Source organism: Heptranchias perlo, unplaced genomic scaffold (genome assembly GCF_035084215.1).
Source record: "Heptranchias perlo isolate sHepPer1 unplaced genomic scaffold, sHepPer1.hap1 HAP1_SCAFFOLD_295, whole genome shotgun sequence".
NCBI lineage: Eukaryota > Metazoa > Chordata > Chondrichthyes > Hexanchiformes > Hexanchidae > Heptranchias > Heptranchias perlo.
In genome coordinates this window covers 250,820-266,355 of record NW_027139307.1, presented here as the reverse complement: position 1 = coordinate 266,355, position 15,536 = coordinate 250,820, and the positions used below count along the sequence as shown (strand labels likewise).

General features: G+C 42.5%; 1 protein-coding gene across 1 annotated transcript in view; it reads left to right on the top strand.

The window, feature by feature from the left end:
- Window positions 1-15,536, top strand: part of LOC137310949 (lysine-specific demethylase 5B-like) — a 220,992-nt gene that overhangs the window by 42,572 nt on the left and 162,884 nt on the right. The window contains exons 6-7 of the mRNA XM_067978463.1: window positions 7,515-7,611; window positions 9,415-9,524. Of these exons, the coding sequence (XP_067834564.1) occupies window positions 7,515-7,611; window positions 9,415-9,524 (207 nt within the window). The remainder of the gene's footprint in view (window positions 1-7,514; window positions 7,612-9,414; window positions 9,525-15,536) is intronic.

Sequence of the window (15,536 nt, the reverse complement as noted above, 5' to 3'; positions counted from 1 at the left end):
CCGATCCCCTTGGCAATCAAAACCAGTCCAGGAGGTCACATTGACCATGCATATGTTATCTGTTAATCTACTTACTTTCTAAATGATGCGATTTCTGCCCCAGCCAAGAACTGGTCCAGCTCCTTGTTGAAGGCCATGTAGAGTGTCAGCACCCACCACACTAGCTAGCAACGCATTCCAGAGACTCACTACTCTCTCTATAAAGAGAAGAACTGCCTATCATGTAGCCTATTCCACACATTTGTGTGGTTTAAATGCATGACCCTATGTCCTCTCCAATCTGTTAAACTGAAATAATCTATCGATAGACTCGCCTCTAAGTCTACACTGCTGCAGAGTAAATTGACCCAGCTTTTTAAGCTTATCTGAGTAACTAAGGTTCTTTAAGCTAGGAATCATTCTCGTAGCTCTCCACTGAATCTTTTCCAAGGCCACTATATCACCCACCACGTGAGGGGACCAAAACTGTGCGTAATAAAGCAATCCATGTTCTAATAACGCTCGGAAAAAAATTCTTCTAACTTCATCCTTCGTTCTTTCAGTGATAATTCTTAGTCTGTGTTTCCTTACTGATTTGCCAACTGGTGGAAAACATTTTTCATTATTCATCCCCTCAACCTATTATAATTTTGGAAGCTTCCATTACATACTACTTCACTGTCTCTGTTCCATTGGAAAAAGCCCCAGTTTTTCAAACCTTTTTAATAACTATAACCCGTTGTTCTGGAATCATTCTACTGAATCTTTGCTGTACCCTTTCCATAGCTCTTAACATCCTTCATATAATTGGGTGTCTGGACCTGCATGTATTACTCTAAACATGACTCAATCAATATATTCTTATATATTAAATGATCCATGTATAAAACTATTTGTCTTCTTTATGGCCTTTTCTACCTGCTCACCCTCTCAGGGATTCCTTTTCCTCCACTCCGTTAATCTTACCATTTAGATAATGCTTCTTTTCACTGTTTTGTCCAAAATGTGCTACTTTTATATTGAACTGCATCTGCCACCTATCTGCCCACTCCCCTAAACTGTCTGTCTGCAGTCTTTTGTGTTCTCCCTCACTTTGCCATGTTCCCTAGTTTGGTAGATGTAAACTTCACTATCATTCCTCTTGTGCTGATATCCAAATCACTTATATAAACTGTAAATAAGAGAAGTTGGAGGACAGATGCCTGGGGTGCACCACTCTATCCAGGCTACGATATTCTCTCCAATACAATGTGTCTATCTCAAGTTGCACTGTACCAAGTACCTTCTGAAAATCCATCTATTCTACAAACCATTGCACTTGCTCAAACTATACACTGGTTTTGTCAAAAAAATGGCACCAAGTAACACCTGCCCATCACAGAACCATGCTGGCTGTGATTAACCTGTGAAATTATACGGTTTCACTAATTTTATCTTGTTTCGCAGCTTACATACAACTATGATAAAGCAGACTGACCCATAATTTCCCATTTTATCTTTCCCCTTTCTTGAGCAGGGATGTAACATTATATGCCACTTTTGTGCAATCTGTGTATCCAAATATATTTGGAAAATGCTGATTAGTATCTGATGGTTAGTGCCATTACTATCTCCTCCCCAACCTCCTTCAGTATACTGGGATTTGCATCATCTGCCTGACAGCTTCTCTCCTTTTTAAATTTATTTGCTTTTCTAATCCTTTTGAATGATTATCCCCAGTAGTGGCGTTTGTACATCGTCCTCAGGTCCTTTCTCTGCAAAACCTGAGGCAGAATACAAGTACATCTGCTACACTCAAGTACTAGGTGCCCCCCATCCTTTAGATTTATCATGGTACCTGTTTTTAAGCCTCATTTTTGTTCTGACCTCATTAATCCCAGGCCTGTTTCATTACTCAGAATCAGATCTTGAACTGCTTACTTCTTTGTTAAACAAGCAACCTACTAATCCAGGAATAAGTCCTGGATACATTCTGGATCCCATCTCCACTTTATCACAAACTTCTGTCTTATCCCAATCTACTTTAGGATAGTTGAAGTTCCCCATAATTACAGCTCTGTTATTACAGTGCTCTTCACGTTGTCTATAAATCTCATCCTCACTCTATCCCACTATTCAGTGGTTTGAAATATACTTCCAATATGGAAACAGATCTGTAATTCAACCCAGACACACTACTAACTTTGTGCATGTGAACTTCCTGTTGCCACTTTTTTGGTACTGCTTTTGTGTCAATATATAACACTATGTAAACATTTATAATGGTAATTCCAGTGTCCACATTTAACTATCTTTGTTGCAGGCCTCACCACTGGCAGTGCTCTTGCATGATCAGATTGCTATCTCCTAGCTGCTCTGCTGTTTTCTCTCCTCAGGCCCTGGTTTGGTTCATTGGCCTACTACTGGGTTGCTCTTGTCTTGGTCCTTCTCTGTTCACTTCTGTTCAGTCTCCTCTCCACTTTGCCTTTGCCCTGGAGGCCCAGTACGGCCATTGACCCCGTTGCTCATCTATCTCCAGCTCCGTTCCCTCCTGTTTTTTTTTTATTATTCGTTCACGGGATGTGGGCATCGCTGGCGAGGCCAGCATTTATTGCCCATCCCTAATTGCCCTCGAGAAGGTGGTGGTGAGCCGCCTTCTTGAACCGCTGCAGTCCGTGTGGTGACGGTTCTCCCACAGTGCTGTTAGGAAGGGAGTTCCAGGATTTTGACCCAGCGACGATGAAGGAACGGCGATATATTTCCAAGTCGGGATGGTGTGTGACTTGGAGGGGAACGTGCAGTGGTGTTGTTCCCATGTGCCTGCTGCTCTTGTCCTTCTAGGTGGTAGAGGTCGCGGGTTTGGGAGGTGCTGTCGAAGAAGCCTTGGCGAGTTGCTGCAGTGCATCCTGTGGATGGTACACACTGCAGCCACAGTGCGCCGGTGGTGAAGGGAGTGAATGTTTAGGGTGATGGATGGGGTGCCAATCAAGCGGGCTGCTTTATCTTGGATGGTGTCGAGCTTCTTGAGTGTTGTTGGAGCTGCACTCATCCAGGCAAGTGGAGAGTATTCCATCACACTCCTGACTTGTGCCTTGTAGATGGTGGAAAGGCTTTGGGGAGTCAGGAGGTGAGTCACTCGCCGCAGAACACCCAGCCTCTGACCTGCTCTCGTAGCCACAGTATTTATATGGCTGGTCCAGTTCAGTTTCTGGTCAATGGTGACCCCCAGGATGTTGATGGTGGGGGATTCGGCGATGGTAATGCCGTTGAATGTCAAGGGGAGGTGGTTAGACTTTCTCTCGTTGGAGATGGTCATTGCCTGGCACTTATCTGGCGCGAATGTTACTTGCCACTTATGAGCCCAAGCCTGGATGTTGTCCAGGTCTTGCTGCATGCAGGCTCGGACTGCTTCATTATCTGAGGGGTTGCGAATGGAACTGAACACTGTGCAGTCATCAGCAAACATCCCCATTTCTGACCTTATGATGGAGGGAAGGTCATTGATGAAGCAGCTGAAGATGGTTGGGCCGAGGACACTGCCCTGAGGAACTCCTGCAGCAATGCCCTGGGGCTGAGATGATTGGCCTCCAACAACCACTACCATCTTCCTTTGTGCTAGGTATGACTCCAGCCACTGGAGAGTTTTCCCCCTGATTCCCATGGACTTCAATTTTACTAGGGCTCCTTGGTGCCACACTCGGTCAAATGCTGCCTTGATGTCAAGGGCAGTCACTCTCACCTCACCTCTGGAATTCAGCTCTTTTGTCCATGTTTGGACGAAGGCTGTAATGAGGTCTGGAGCCGAGTGGTCCTGGCGGAACCCAAACTGAGCATCGGTGAGCAGGTTATTGGTGAGTAAGTGCCGCTTGATAGCACTGTCGACGACACCTTCCATCACTTTGCTGATGATTGAGAGTAGACTGATGGGGCGGTAATTGGCCGCATTGGATTTGTCCTGCTTTTTGTGGACAGGACATACCTGGGCAATTTTCCACATTGTCGGGTAGATGCCAGTGTTGTAGCTGTACTGGAACAGCTTGGCTAGAGGTGCTGCACAGTAACAGTCTGTGCTCTTCACCTTACTCTTCACCAGCTCTGGCCTCTAGCCCTGTTTTTTCCCTGCTCCCTGCAGCCCACGGGCCCTGTATGGCCATCGCCTTGTTCCTTTTCCCCTTGCTTGGCTCAGACTGCACTTCAAATGCCAATTTCTGGCCTTCCCTGGGATGTGGTATTTAGAGCAATCCAAAACTAATCCCTTTGCCTGTCTCTCATTTCCCGTAGCCATGTGTCTTCCTCTGCTTCAAATATTTATCCAACTTTCCTTTCAAAGGTGTAGTGTTCTCTGACTCAACATTCTCTTTTGTGTGTGTAAACAAAAAAAAGACGTTTCCTCATCCCCCTCTCTTTTAGTGACCATTTTAAATTGATGACCCCTTGTCACTGGCTGTCCAATCAGATGAAATGGTCTTTTCTTCTTCACGCTATCAAAACCCATCATAATATTAAATCTCCTCATAGCATTCTCTGCTTCACTGGAAATAGTCCTAGTTTCTCAAGTGTCTCCTCATAACCATAGTTTCCCATCCCTGGCATCATCCTGATCAATCTATAGTATGCTTTCTTTGGCTCCATAGTCCTTTTCTATAATGGTGTCCCCAAAATTACGCACTTACTCTACTCTAACTAAACCTTGCCCTCTTACCAGAACTGAAGACGATGGGAGAATTCCCCAATACTTATGTCCAAAGGTTTCTGAAATTAGAGCTGACTATCATTTAGGATTCAACACAATAGAAGGAATTAGTGCTTAGAATGCTAATGAGCAGGAGCTCATGTCATTTGGGTTATCAGTATCTGGTAATGTCTTGTCCATGTATGATTCATACAAATTAAGAGCAGGAGTAGGCCATTCGGCCCCTCTCTGCTCTGCCATTTGATAAGATCATGACTGATCTGATTGTAACCTCAACCCTACTTTCCCGTCTACCTACTATAATCTTTGACTCCCTTGTTAATCAGGAATCTATCTAACTCAGCCTTAAAAATATTCAATGACCCTGCCTCCACCGCTCTCTGGGGAAGGGAGTTCCACAGACTCACGACCCTCAGAGAAAAAATTTCTCCTCATCTCCATCTTAAATGGGAGACCCCTTATTTTCAAACTGTGGCCCCTAGTTCTAGTCTCCCACAAGGGGAAACATCCTCTCAGCATCTACCCCTTCAAGTCCCCTCAGGATCTTATATGTTTCAATAAGATCACCTCTCATTCTTCTAAACTCCAGTGTATACAGGCCCAACTTGTCCAACCTTTCCTCATAAGATTACCCCCTCGTCCCAGGAATCAGTCGAGTGAACCTTCTCTGAACAGCCTCCAAAGCAATTATGTCCTTTCTTAAATAAGGAGACCAAAACTGCACACAGTATTCTAGATGTGGTCTCACCAATGCCCTGTACAACTGTAGCAAAACATCTCTACTTTTATATTCCATTCCCCTTGCAATAAATGACATTTGCCTTCCTAATCACTTGCTGTCCCTGCATACTATTTTTTTGTAATTCATGTACAAGGACAATTCAATTAGCACAAAGCCCTTGTAGCCTGACTAATTTCCAGGTCAATCAATCTGGCCTAATCTGTGCTTAGGTTTCCATGTAGAACTGCGGTAAGCTTCCTTTTTAACTCTAGCTGTTTCAAAACTATTAAATGAAATATAGAAGTTTCCTTATTTAGTCTCATTGCCAATTTATGGCATTTATATTGTCCATCCTATGATGGGTTAATAAATGACAGCCAGCACAGATTTGTTAAAGGCAAATCGTGTTTTACTAATTTGATTGAGTTCTTGATTGAGAGATTTAATGAAGATTGATGTTGTGTGTATGGACTTTCAAAAGATGTTTGGTAAAGTACCACATAATAGACTTGTTAGCAAAATTGAAGCCCATGGAATTAGACAGTGGCAACATGGATACAAAATTGGCTAAGGGACAGAAAGCAGAGAGTAATGGTGAATGGTTGTTTTTCAGACTGGAGGGAAGTATACAGTGGTGTTCCCTGGAAATGTAGTAATCATTGTGGAGGATAGTAAGACTTCAGGAGGATATATACAGACTGGTGAAATGGGCCGACACATAGCAGATGAAATTTAACGCAGAGAAATGTGAAGTGATGCATTTTGGTAGGAAGAATGAGGAGAGGCAATATAAACTAAATGGTACAATTTTAAAGGGGAGGCAATATAAATTAAAGGATATAATTTTAAACGGACAGGAAGGTAAAGATGGCAGGACAAGTTGAGAAGGCTGTTATTTTTTAATTAAAAAAAGCATATGGTACCCTTGGCTTTATAAACAGAAGCATCGGCCCTGATATTTGTGGGGAGGGAGAGGGGTCAAGTGTCACCGGTGGGGACACATGGAGATACCAGAAAGGTAGAGTTTCTGCTGAATTTAACGGCATCATTAGAATTTTTTTTACTCTTTCCCTCGTGTCAGCGGGCCGGATTGAGAGGCTGGCCTCTGTAAAAGGCCGCAGCCAGGGATGGGGGAGGGGGAAGAGAAAGGGAACGGGGGGAGGTCTTGCGGGGATCGCGACGGGAGGGGGAGGGGAGAAAGCACTCCTGCTGCTCCTGGCTCACAAGCATTGCTCGGTTTCCTGAGCCCTGGGACACCCGGCCTGCAGCTGTTCAATCCAAGTGGATGCCAAAATTTGAGGCACGGAGCCTCATTAACATATCATAATTACTGACCTGCCTCTCGAGTGCAAATTACTTGCCTGACCCCCAACCCGCCCTGGTTATACTAGAAGTAGGCACGTTAGTGGTGGGTTGTGGGCCGGGTTCCTCATCTTTAAGAATTTAACCCCTGCAACTGTCCTGCCCATCTTGGGAGGGGGTTAAAATTTCCCCCATGGAGCACAAAAGCAAGGAAATTATGCTGAAGCTGTATAAAATACTAGTTAGGCCCCAGCTGGAGTATTGTGTCCAATCACATTTTAGGAAGGATGTCAAGGCTTTGGAGAGGGTGCAGTGGAGATTTACTAGAATGGTACCAGGGATGCGAGACTTGGAAAGACTGCAGAAGCTGGGGTTGTTCTCCTTAGAGCTGAGGTGCTTAAGGGGAGATTTAATAGAGGTGTTCAAACTCATGAAGGGTTTTAAAAGAGTAAATAAGGAGAAACTGTTTCCAGTGGCAGAACGATCGGTAATGAGAGTAATTGGCAAATGAACCAGTTGCGAGATGAGGAGAAATTGTTTTACGCAGCAAGTTGTAATGATCTGGAATTCACTGCCTGAAAGGGCGGTGGAAGCAGATTCAATAATTACTTTCAAAAGGGAATTGGATAAGTACATGAAGGGGAAAAATTTGTAGGGCTATGGGGAAAGAGTGAGGGAATTGGACTAATTGGATAGCTCTTTCAAAGAGCCGGCACAGGCACGATAGGCTGAAATTGCCTCCTCCTGTTCTGTGATCCTGATATAAAAAGTTTTTCATTGAGATTGAACGTGAGATCTGAATTACTGTATTGGAGCTTAATGATGCTTTTTAATTTACAGGTGGGATGTGTAAAGACAGAGCCCAGTGAGATTGCTGAGGTTCATGCTCATGACTTGCGACCAAAAACAAGGAGTGGATCAATGAAATGTGAAAGTGGTATGAATGAATAATCTATTGCCACCTGTAATAGTGTTCCTTTTCTGCTGAACACATTTCAAACACTCTTCATACAAAGAAGACATTGCTAAGGGCTGTTTAGAAACTTACTTTTTTAGCAAAAGCTGTAGTTTAAATTCATTTTATATAGGAAGCTACAATATTGCACAATTTTTATTTTAGCCAGATTGCTTAGAATTTCACTGTTTCATGTTCGGTGTTGGAAGCTAAGGTTATAAATCTGATCAGCTAATAGTTGGGTCCAGCCTTTACTTGTTATTGTATGGAATTATAGGATTGTCTTAATTTGTTGCTGTTCTCCTATTATAGGATTACTCCCGTCAGCAAACTGTCATGCATGGGTTACAATATCTATTGTATAATTTGCCCAACCTTTGTGATGCCTATATACCCCACCTTTGGGTGCTTGGTAGGATAGTCAGTCGGAACACTTATTTTCTGTTTTTTTAAAAAAAAACTAATTATGGTTCATTCAGTTTTGCTTGCATTTTAACTAAATTTGTATTTGGAGTTGCCATTTAAAAGTAATCCTGACTAAAAGCAGATTTTAGCTTTAAAAAAAATTAGATATAAAATAGAATACTTTGCATGCCATTCTCAGGCAGTTTGATTTGAAATTCACTCCCCCAGTAAGTGAGCAGAATACTTTCTTGTTTGAAGCCTTTTTAAGTTTTCCAATCATTGACCAGTTGTCTGAAAAGCAGCTTGGAATCAGTCAAGCACTTCACCAAGCTTTACTGCTAAACAGCACAAGTGCCTTTAACATAGTCAGATGCCCCAAGGTGCTTCACAGGAGCGTTATCAGACAATATTTGACACCGAGCCACGTAGCAATATTAGGACAGGTGACCAAAAGCTTGGTCAAAAAGGTAGGCTTTGAGGAGCAATTTAAAGGAGGTAGAGAGGAGGAGAGGTTTTGGGAGGGAATTCCAGAATTAGGCAGCTGAAGGTACAGTTGCCAATGGTGGAGCGAAGGAAACCAAGGATGCGCAAGAGGCCTGAATTGTAGGAGCGCAGAGATCTACGGGTTGTAGGGCTTGAGGAGGTTACAGAGATAGGGAGGGGCAAGACCATGGAGGGATTTGAACACGAGGATGAGAATTTTAAAATCGAGGCGTTGCTGGACCGGGAACTAATGTAGGTCAGCGAGCTCAGGGTTGATGGATACGGGCAGCAGCTCAGCTCAGCTCAGGGTCATAGGATGCTGAGGTTGTGAACTGTCTGGTTCAGTTTTGCACATTCCTCATTGATAAAGGTGTCCGGTTTGGTAGAGCTATAACCCAATTTTGCCTTTAATTCCAAAAGATGGCGCAGTAAATTAGTGTGCTTTTTTCATTCCTAGGGATTGGGGTCAAATCCAACCCAGACTACTGGAATGAGAGGTTTTCTGCAAGGGTCCCAACCCAGTTGGGTCTACAGAAGAAAATCTGTCCATGTTCAGAACAAGTTGGCCATAAATCTGAATTCTCACTCAAAGGGTCACTTTTTAAAAAAAAAGTTGAATACATAAAATTCTGGCCAAGGGGCAGAAAATCAGTGGTGTATAAGAGGGTGCTGTTTTGATTTTGGTGATGAGGTACAGTGTAGGGCAATAGATCTTGGATAAAATTGTTTTTACTTTGCATTCAAAGGTACACTGTCCTTGATCTGGAAATACATGATGCTAATATTGGATGTCCAAAATGACAAGCGTTCCTTTCCCCATTGATGGTGTACTTTGCTGTGTCTCTCTGCTCGGTTTTCTTTTTTAGTCCTGAAAAGTATTTTTTTACTAAAATCTAGAGAAGTACAGTATGCCTGGAGTGAAGAGAGAGGGAAGTGAGAATCGTACCACTGATCCAGAACGCACCAGGACACTCCGAAACAACAGGAGTACCATAGCCTCAAATATTGTAAGTAGGTCACCAGTTTTTTTTGGGAAAGGGATTGTAATATTCATGGTACAGATTTACTGCCTTTATTTGTTTCATTTGCCTAACAATAAAATACTCTACGCTTGCTTACTTAGTGTAGAGGACTGGTGGTGCCCCATCAAGGCTATTCAAGTTTACAGTCCTATCTTTCAGTATGAAAAATATTCCAAAAGTTAATAGTGAAACCCCCATCAGTCAGAATTGTATCTGTCGCATACATTGATGCTGTAGCCATTATTACTCAAACATGGGAGGGACACCTCACCCATGTCACTGATGGGTTGACTGTTGAGGCTGAACAATGTAATATCGGCTTGGCTGAGTTTCACTGTCCACGGTGGAGAACAAAAACCCGGCCAGGTGAAGGTGGACTTCATCGCACACTGAATCTGTCCCATGACCAAGAAGCAAGTATGGTCATTCCTTGATTGGCCAGCTATTATTGCAAATTAATTCACAATTATAGTCGCACATCTGCACTGTCAACTGATGTAACTTAGAAAAGGAAGTCCAATCCAAGTGATCTGATTAGCCAAGGCAGAAAATGATTTTGGAAGGCTTTTAAAAAAAAAAATCAAAGTCCTATATGCAGAACCTGTACTGACTTTTTTCAAGCTTTCTGTATTGATGCATCAGGCAAATCATCAATGCTGTACTGAGTCAAATAAATGATCTGGGAAGGAGCATACAATCGTTGATGTAAGTCCCAAGCTACAAAGCAAGACATTGTTTATTCAACAATTGAGGGAGCATGTTTCATTTGCGCATTGCAGAAGCTACAACCACTCATATGGAACCATGGCACTGTGCAGCAGGAGGTAGTCCAAGGGAGACACAGAAGAATAGAAAGGTTGCAGTTATAGGGGTTTCAATAATTAGGGGAATAGAGGATATTCTCTGCAGTCGCGATTGAGAGTTCAGGAGGGTGTGTGGCCAGGGTTAGGGATATCTTGAAGCAGCTGGAAAGGAACATGGAAAGGGAGGGGGAAGAGCCAGTTGTTGTGATCCATGTTGGAACCAACAACATAGGAAGGAACAGGGAGGTGGTCCTACTGAGGAAGTATCAGGAGCTAGGCACTAAACTAAAAAGCATGAGGGTGGTAATCTCAGGATTTATTACCTGAGCTACGTGCTAATTGGCACAGGGATTAACAGATCAGGAAAGTGAATGCATGGCTGAAAGACTGGTGTGTAACGGAGAGGTTCCATTTCATGGGACACTAGCACCAGTACCGGGACAGAAAGGAGCTATACTGCGGGGACGGGCTGCACCTGAACTAGGCTGGATCCAAGGTCGTAGTGGAAAGGATGAATAGGACTTTAAATTAGTAAGGGATGGGGAGGGTTCGGTGGAAATAAGAGTAACCTAAAGATAAGAAAAAGGGATGAGAGCAACAGTCAGAGGAATAAAAAATTTAAAAATAACCTCAATGAACAGAAAAGGTTATAGGAAGAAATAATAAAATACCTGCTGGAATAAAACGGGCATAATGAAATACAAGAGCGTATTAAGTTACCTGTACGGTAATGTACAGAGCATCAGCAGCAAAACCAGGGAATTAGAAGTGAGGAAATAGACGTAATAGGGATGATCAATCCTGTCCTGTCTGCATCCATGGTTCGTCAAATATTGCAGGCTACAATGTATTTAAAAAAGATGGGTAAGGAAGAGAGGCGGTGGGGTAGCTGTTAATCAGAAATAACAATGGCAGTAGCAAGAAAGGACATAACTACCAAAGAGATAGAAACAGAATCCATATGGATTGAGGAAAATGATAGGAAGGGATTGGTCACACTATTAGGGGTATACTACAGACCACCAAATAGCAGAAAGGAAGTGGAGGGAGAAATATGTAGGCAAATATAAAATGAGTAAAAAAGACACACTCAGTTATTGGAGATTTCAACTACCCCCAAATAAACTGACAAGGAGAGGGAATGAAAGGGGAGAAGGGGATTGAGTTTTTACATTGTGTACAAGATGCCTTTTTGACCCAATATGCAAGAAGTCCAAATGGAGTATTGTGTTCAATTTAGACCTCAGCTGGAGTATTGCATTCAGTTCTGGGCACCGCACTTTAGGAGGGTGCAGAAGAGATTTACTAGAATGGCACCAGGGATGAGGGACTTCAGTTATGTGGAGAGACTGGAGAATAATAGGTTACAACGTGGAAGGAGGCCATTTGGCCCATTGAGTCTGTGCCGGCTCTATGTAAGAGCATTCCAGCTAGTCCCACTCCCCCGCCCTATCCCTGTAGCCCTGCAAATTTTTTCCTTTCAAGTACTTATTCAGTTCCCCTTTGAAGGCTATGATTGAATCTGCCTCCACCACCCACTCTGGCAATGCATTCCAGATCCTAACCACTCGCTGTGTAAAAAAGTTTTTCTCCATGTCACCTTTGGTTCTTTTGCCAATCACCTTAAATCTGTCCTCTAGTCCTTCTTCTGCACCCTCTAAGACCTTCACATCTTTCCTGAAGCTGGGATTGTTCTCCTTAGAACAGAGAAGGTTAAGGGGAGATTTGATAGAGGTGTTCAAAATCATGAACAGTTTTGATAGAGTAAATAAGAAACTGTTTCCAGTGGCAGAAGGGTCAGTAACCAGAGGACACAGATTTTAAAGTCAGCAAAAGAGACAGAGGCGACATGAGTAAACATTTTTTTTACACAGCGAGTTGTAATGAATGCACTGCCTGAAAGGGTGGTGGAAGCAGATTCAGTAGTAACTTGCAAAAGGGAATTGGTTAAATACTTGAAGAGAAAAAAATTGCAGGGGAATGGGACTAATTGGATAGCTCTTTCAAAGAGCTGGCACAGGCACGATGGGCCGAATGGTCGTCTTCTGTGCTGTACCTACTATGATACAAGGGTTGGAAGCATTGCTAGACCTAATAATGAGAAATAAACCAGAGAAGATAAAGAGAAGTAAGTGTGGAAGAACATCTATAGAGTAGTAATCACAAAATAATAAGGTTTAAGATAATGATTGGGAGAGATGGCAATAGTACAAAGACCAAAATGATCGATTTAGAAAAAAAATCCAACTCTGAGGGAATGCGGATGGAGCTAAGGAAGGTAAACTGGAGAAAAATATTGACAAAGTGGAACAACAGTGGGCAATGTTTAAAGGAGAGATCAATGGCATTCAGGAGAAATATATTCCACTTAAAAATAATAAACTAACCATGAGATGCCATGGATAAATAAAGATGTGACAATATAATTGAATCTGAAGACAAAGTATGCAAACAATAAAGAGTATGACAAAAAGGAATATGATGAGTTTAGGAAAGAGATTAAAAAGATTAGGAAGGCAAAGAGGAAATATGAAATGAAAATATCGAAGACTATAAGAAGATTTGTAAAATGAATCATGTCTAACGAACCTAGTTGAATTTTTTGAGGTGGTAACTAACGTGGTAGATAAGGGAGCAGGGATCTATACTGGGGCCTCAGCTTTTCACTATATTTATAGATGACGTAGACAAAGGAATAGAGAGCCATATATCCAAGTTTGCCGACGACACCAAGTTAGATGGTACAGTAAATAGAGTAGATGGGAGCAGAAATGCTAAGGGGCATTGACAGGTTGAGTGGACAAAACTGTGGCAGATGGAGTTCAATGTGGGGAAGTGTGAGGTCATCCACTTTCGACCTAAAAAAGATAGATCAGAGTATTTTCTAAATGGTGAGAAACTGGGAACTGTGGATGAGCAGAGAGATTTAGGAGACCCAAGTACAAAAATCACTAAAAGCCAATGGACAAGTACAAAAAATAATTTAAAAAGCTAATGGAATGTTGGTCTTTATCTCAAGGGGACTGGAATACAAAGGGGTGGAAATTGTTAGTTATATAAAGCTCTGGTTAGACCCCATTAAGAGTACTGCGTTCAGTTTTGTGCACCACACCTCAAGAAGGATATGTTGGCTGTGGAGGAGGTGCAGCACAGATTCACCAGAATGATACCAGGGTTAAATTATGATAGGCTGCACAGACTAGGCTTGTATTCCCTTGAGCATAGAAAATTTAAGGGGTGATGTAAGTGAGGTGTATAAGATGATGAAAGGAGTTGATAGGGTCGATAGAGAGAAACTATTTGCTCTGGTGGGGAGTCCAGAACGAGGGGGCATAACTTTAAAATTAGAGCTAGGCCGTTCAGCGATGATGTCAGGAAGCATTTCACACAAAGGGCAGTGGAAATCTGGAACACCCTCACCCAAAAAGCTGTTGAGGCTGGGGATCAATTGAAAATTTTAAAACTGAGATTGATTGATTGATTTTTGTTAGGCAAGGGTATTAAGGGTTACAGAACCAAGGTGGGTAGAGTCATAGAGTTATACAGCACGGATAGAGGCCCTTCGGCCCATCGTGTCCGCGCCGGCCATCAGCCCTGTCTACTCTAATCCCATATTCCAGCATTTGGTCCGTAGCCTTGTATGCTATGGCATTTCAAGTGCTCATCCAAATGCTTCTTTAATGTTGTGAGGGTTCCTGCCTCCACAACCCTTTCAGGCAGTGAATGGCGGAACAGGCAGGAGAAGCTGAATGTCCTACTCCTATTCTTATGTTCTTAAAATATTCTATCGGCACCTAAGTAACAAATGGAGAATTAAGATAGGGACAGGGCCACTAAGGGGTGAGTAAGATAAACTCACAGTGGTGATACTAAATAGACTGAGTCTTTGCTAGAAGATCAATAACAAAACATCTAGAGGCGGAGAATATAAAAAGAAGTCAGCATGGATTTCTAAAATAAATGTTACGTTTAACCAACCTTATTAAATCCTTTGAACATTAACAGAGAGTAGACAAGGACAATGCAGTGGATGCAGTATACAAGGACTTTCAGAAGGCTTCCGATAAGGTGCCACTTTAGAGACTCATGGCAAAGGTCAAGGCATGTAGAGTCGGGGGTCAGGAGCAGAACGGATTGAAAGATGGCTACAAAACTGAAAACAGAGGGCAGGAGTTAGGGGAAGTTTCTCAAACTGGTAGAATGTGGTGTCCTGCAGGGATCTGTGCTGGGACCACTGTTGTTCACCATATGCATAAATGATTTGGACTCAGGAATTGGAGATACGGTGTCAAAATGAGCGGATGATACCAAATCCACAGCTGCTAATGTAGAGGACTGCACCAGAAGACGTAAACAGGCTTTCAGAGTGGGCGGATAAATAGCAAATGAAATTCAGTTTCAGGCTATTTGGTTACAATGCTTTTTACAAAACCATAATAACAGAGACATTAGCCAGTTGATTTATACAATGCTTGTGTTCTTTCACTTGCCAAGAATTGTCAGAGAAAATTAAACCCACTCTACTCATGCTATGGACACTTTGCCCCTCTAAGAGGCTTTGCTTATCAATGCTTCTGAGGCATCTGCTCATAACTTCAATCCATTTGTTGCCTTCTGATTATGCTCTTTGCCAGCGATTGATGCACCTTTACACTGGTTCTTCAATCCAACCTCCATATTTGGTCAGAAGAGCTTACTTTTTTTTGTATTTTCATTTATATGTGGAGTTGAGCAAATTAAGTTAGATTACAATACAAATGAATTACAACAAAATTCTAAACCAGAACCAAAAAGCTTTCTAACCAAACAATTGCCTGAAATGGCAAATGTTTTATTGCGTGTAAATGAAATCTTTGATATAAAACACTGTATAGGCCACAGCTGGAGTACTGTGTGCAGTTCTGGTCGCCGCACTACAGGAAGGATGTGATCGCTTTGGAGAGGGTGCAGAGGAGATTCACCAGGATGTTACCAGGGCTGGAGCGCTTCAGCTATGAAGAGAGACTGGGAAGATTGGGTTTGTTTTCCTTGGAGCAGAGGAGGCTGAGGGGGGACATGATTGAGGTGTACAAAATTATGAGGGGCACAGATAGGATGGATTCTAAGGAGCTTTTTCCCTTCGTTGAGGGTTCTATAACAAGGGGACATAGATTCAAGGTAAAAGGCGGGAGGTTTAGAGGGGATTTGAGAAAGA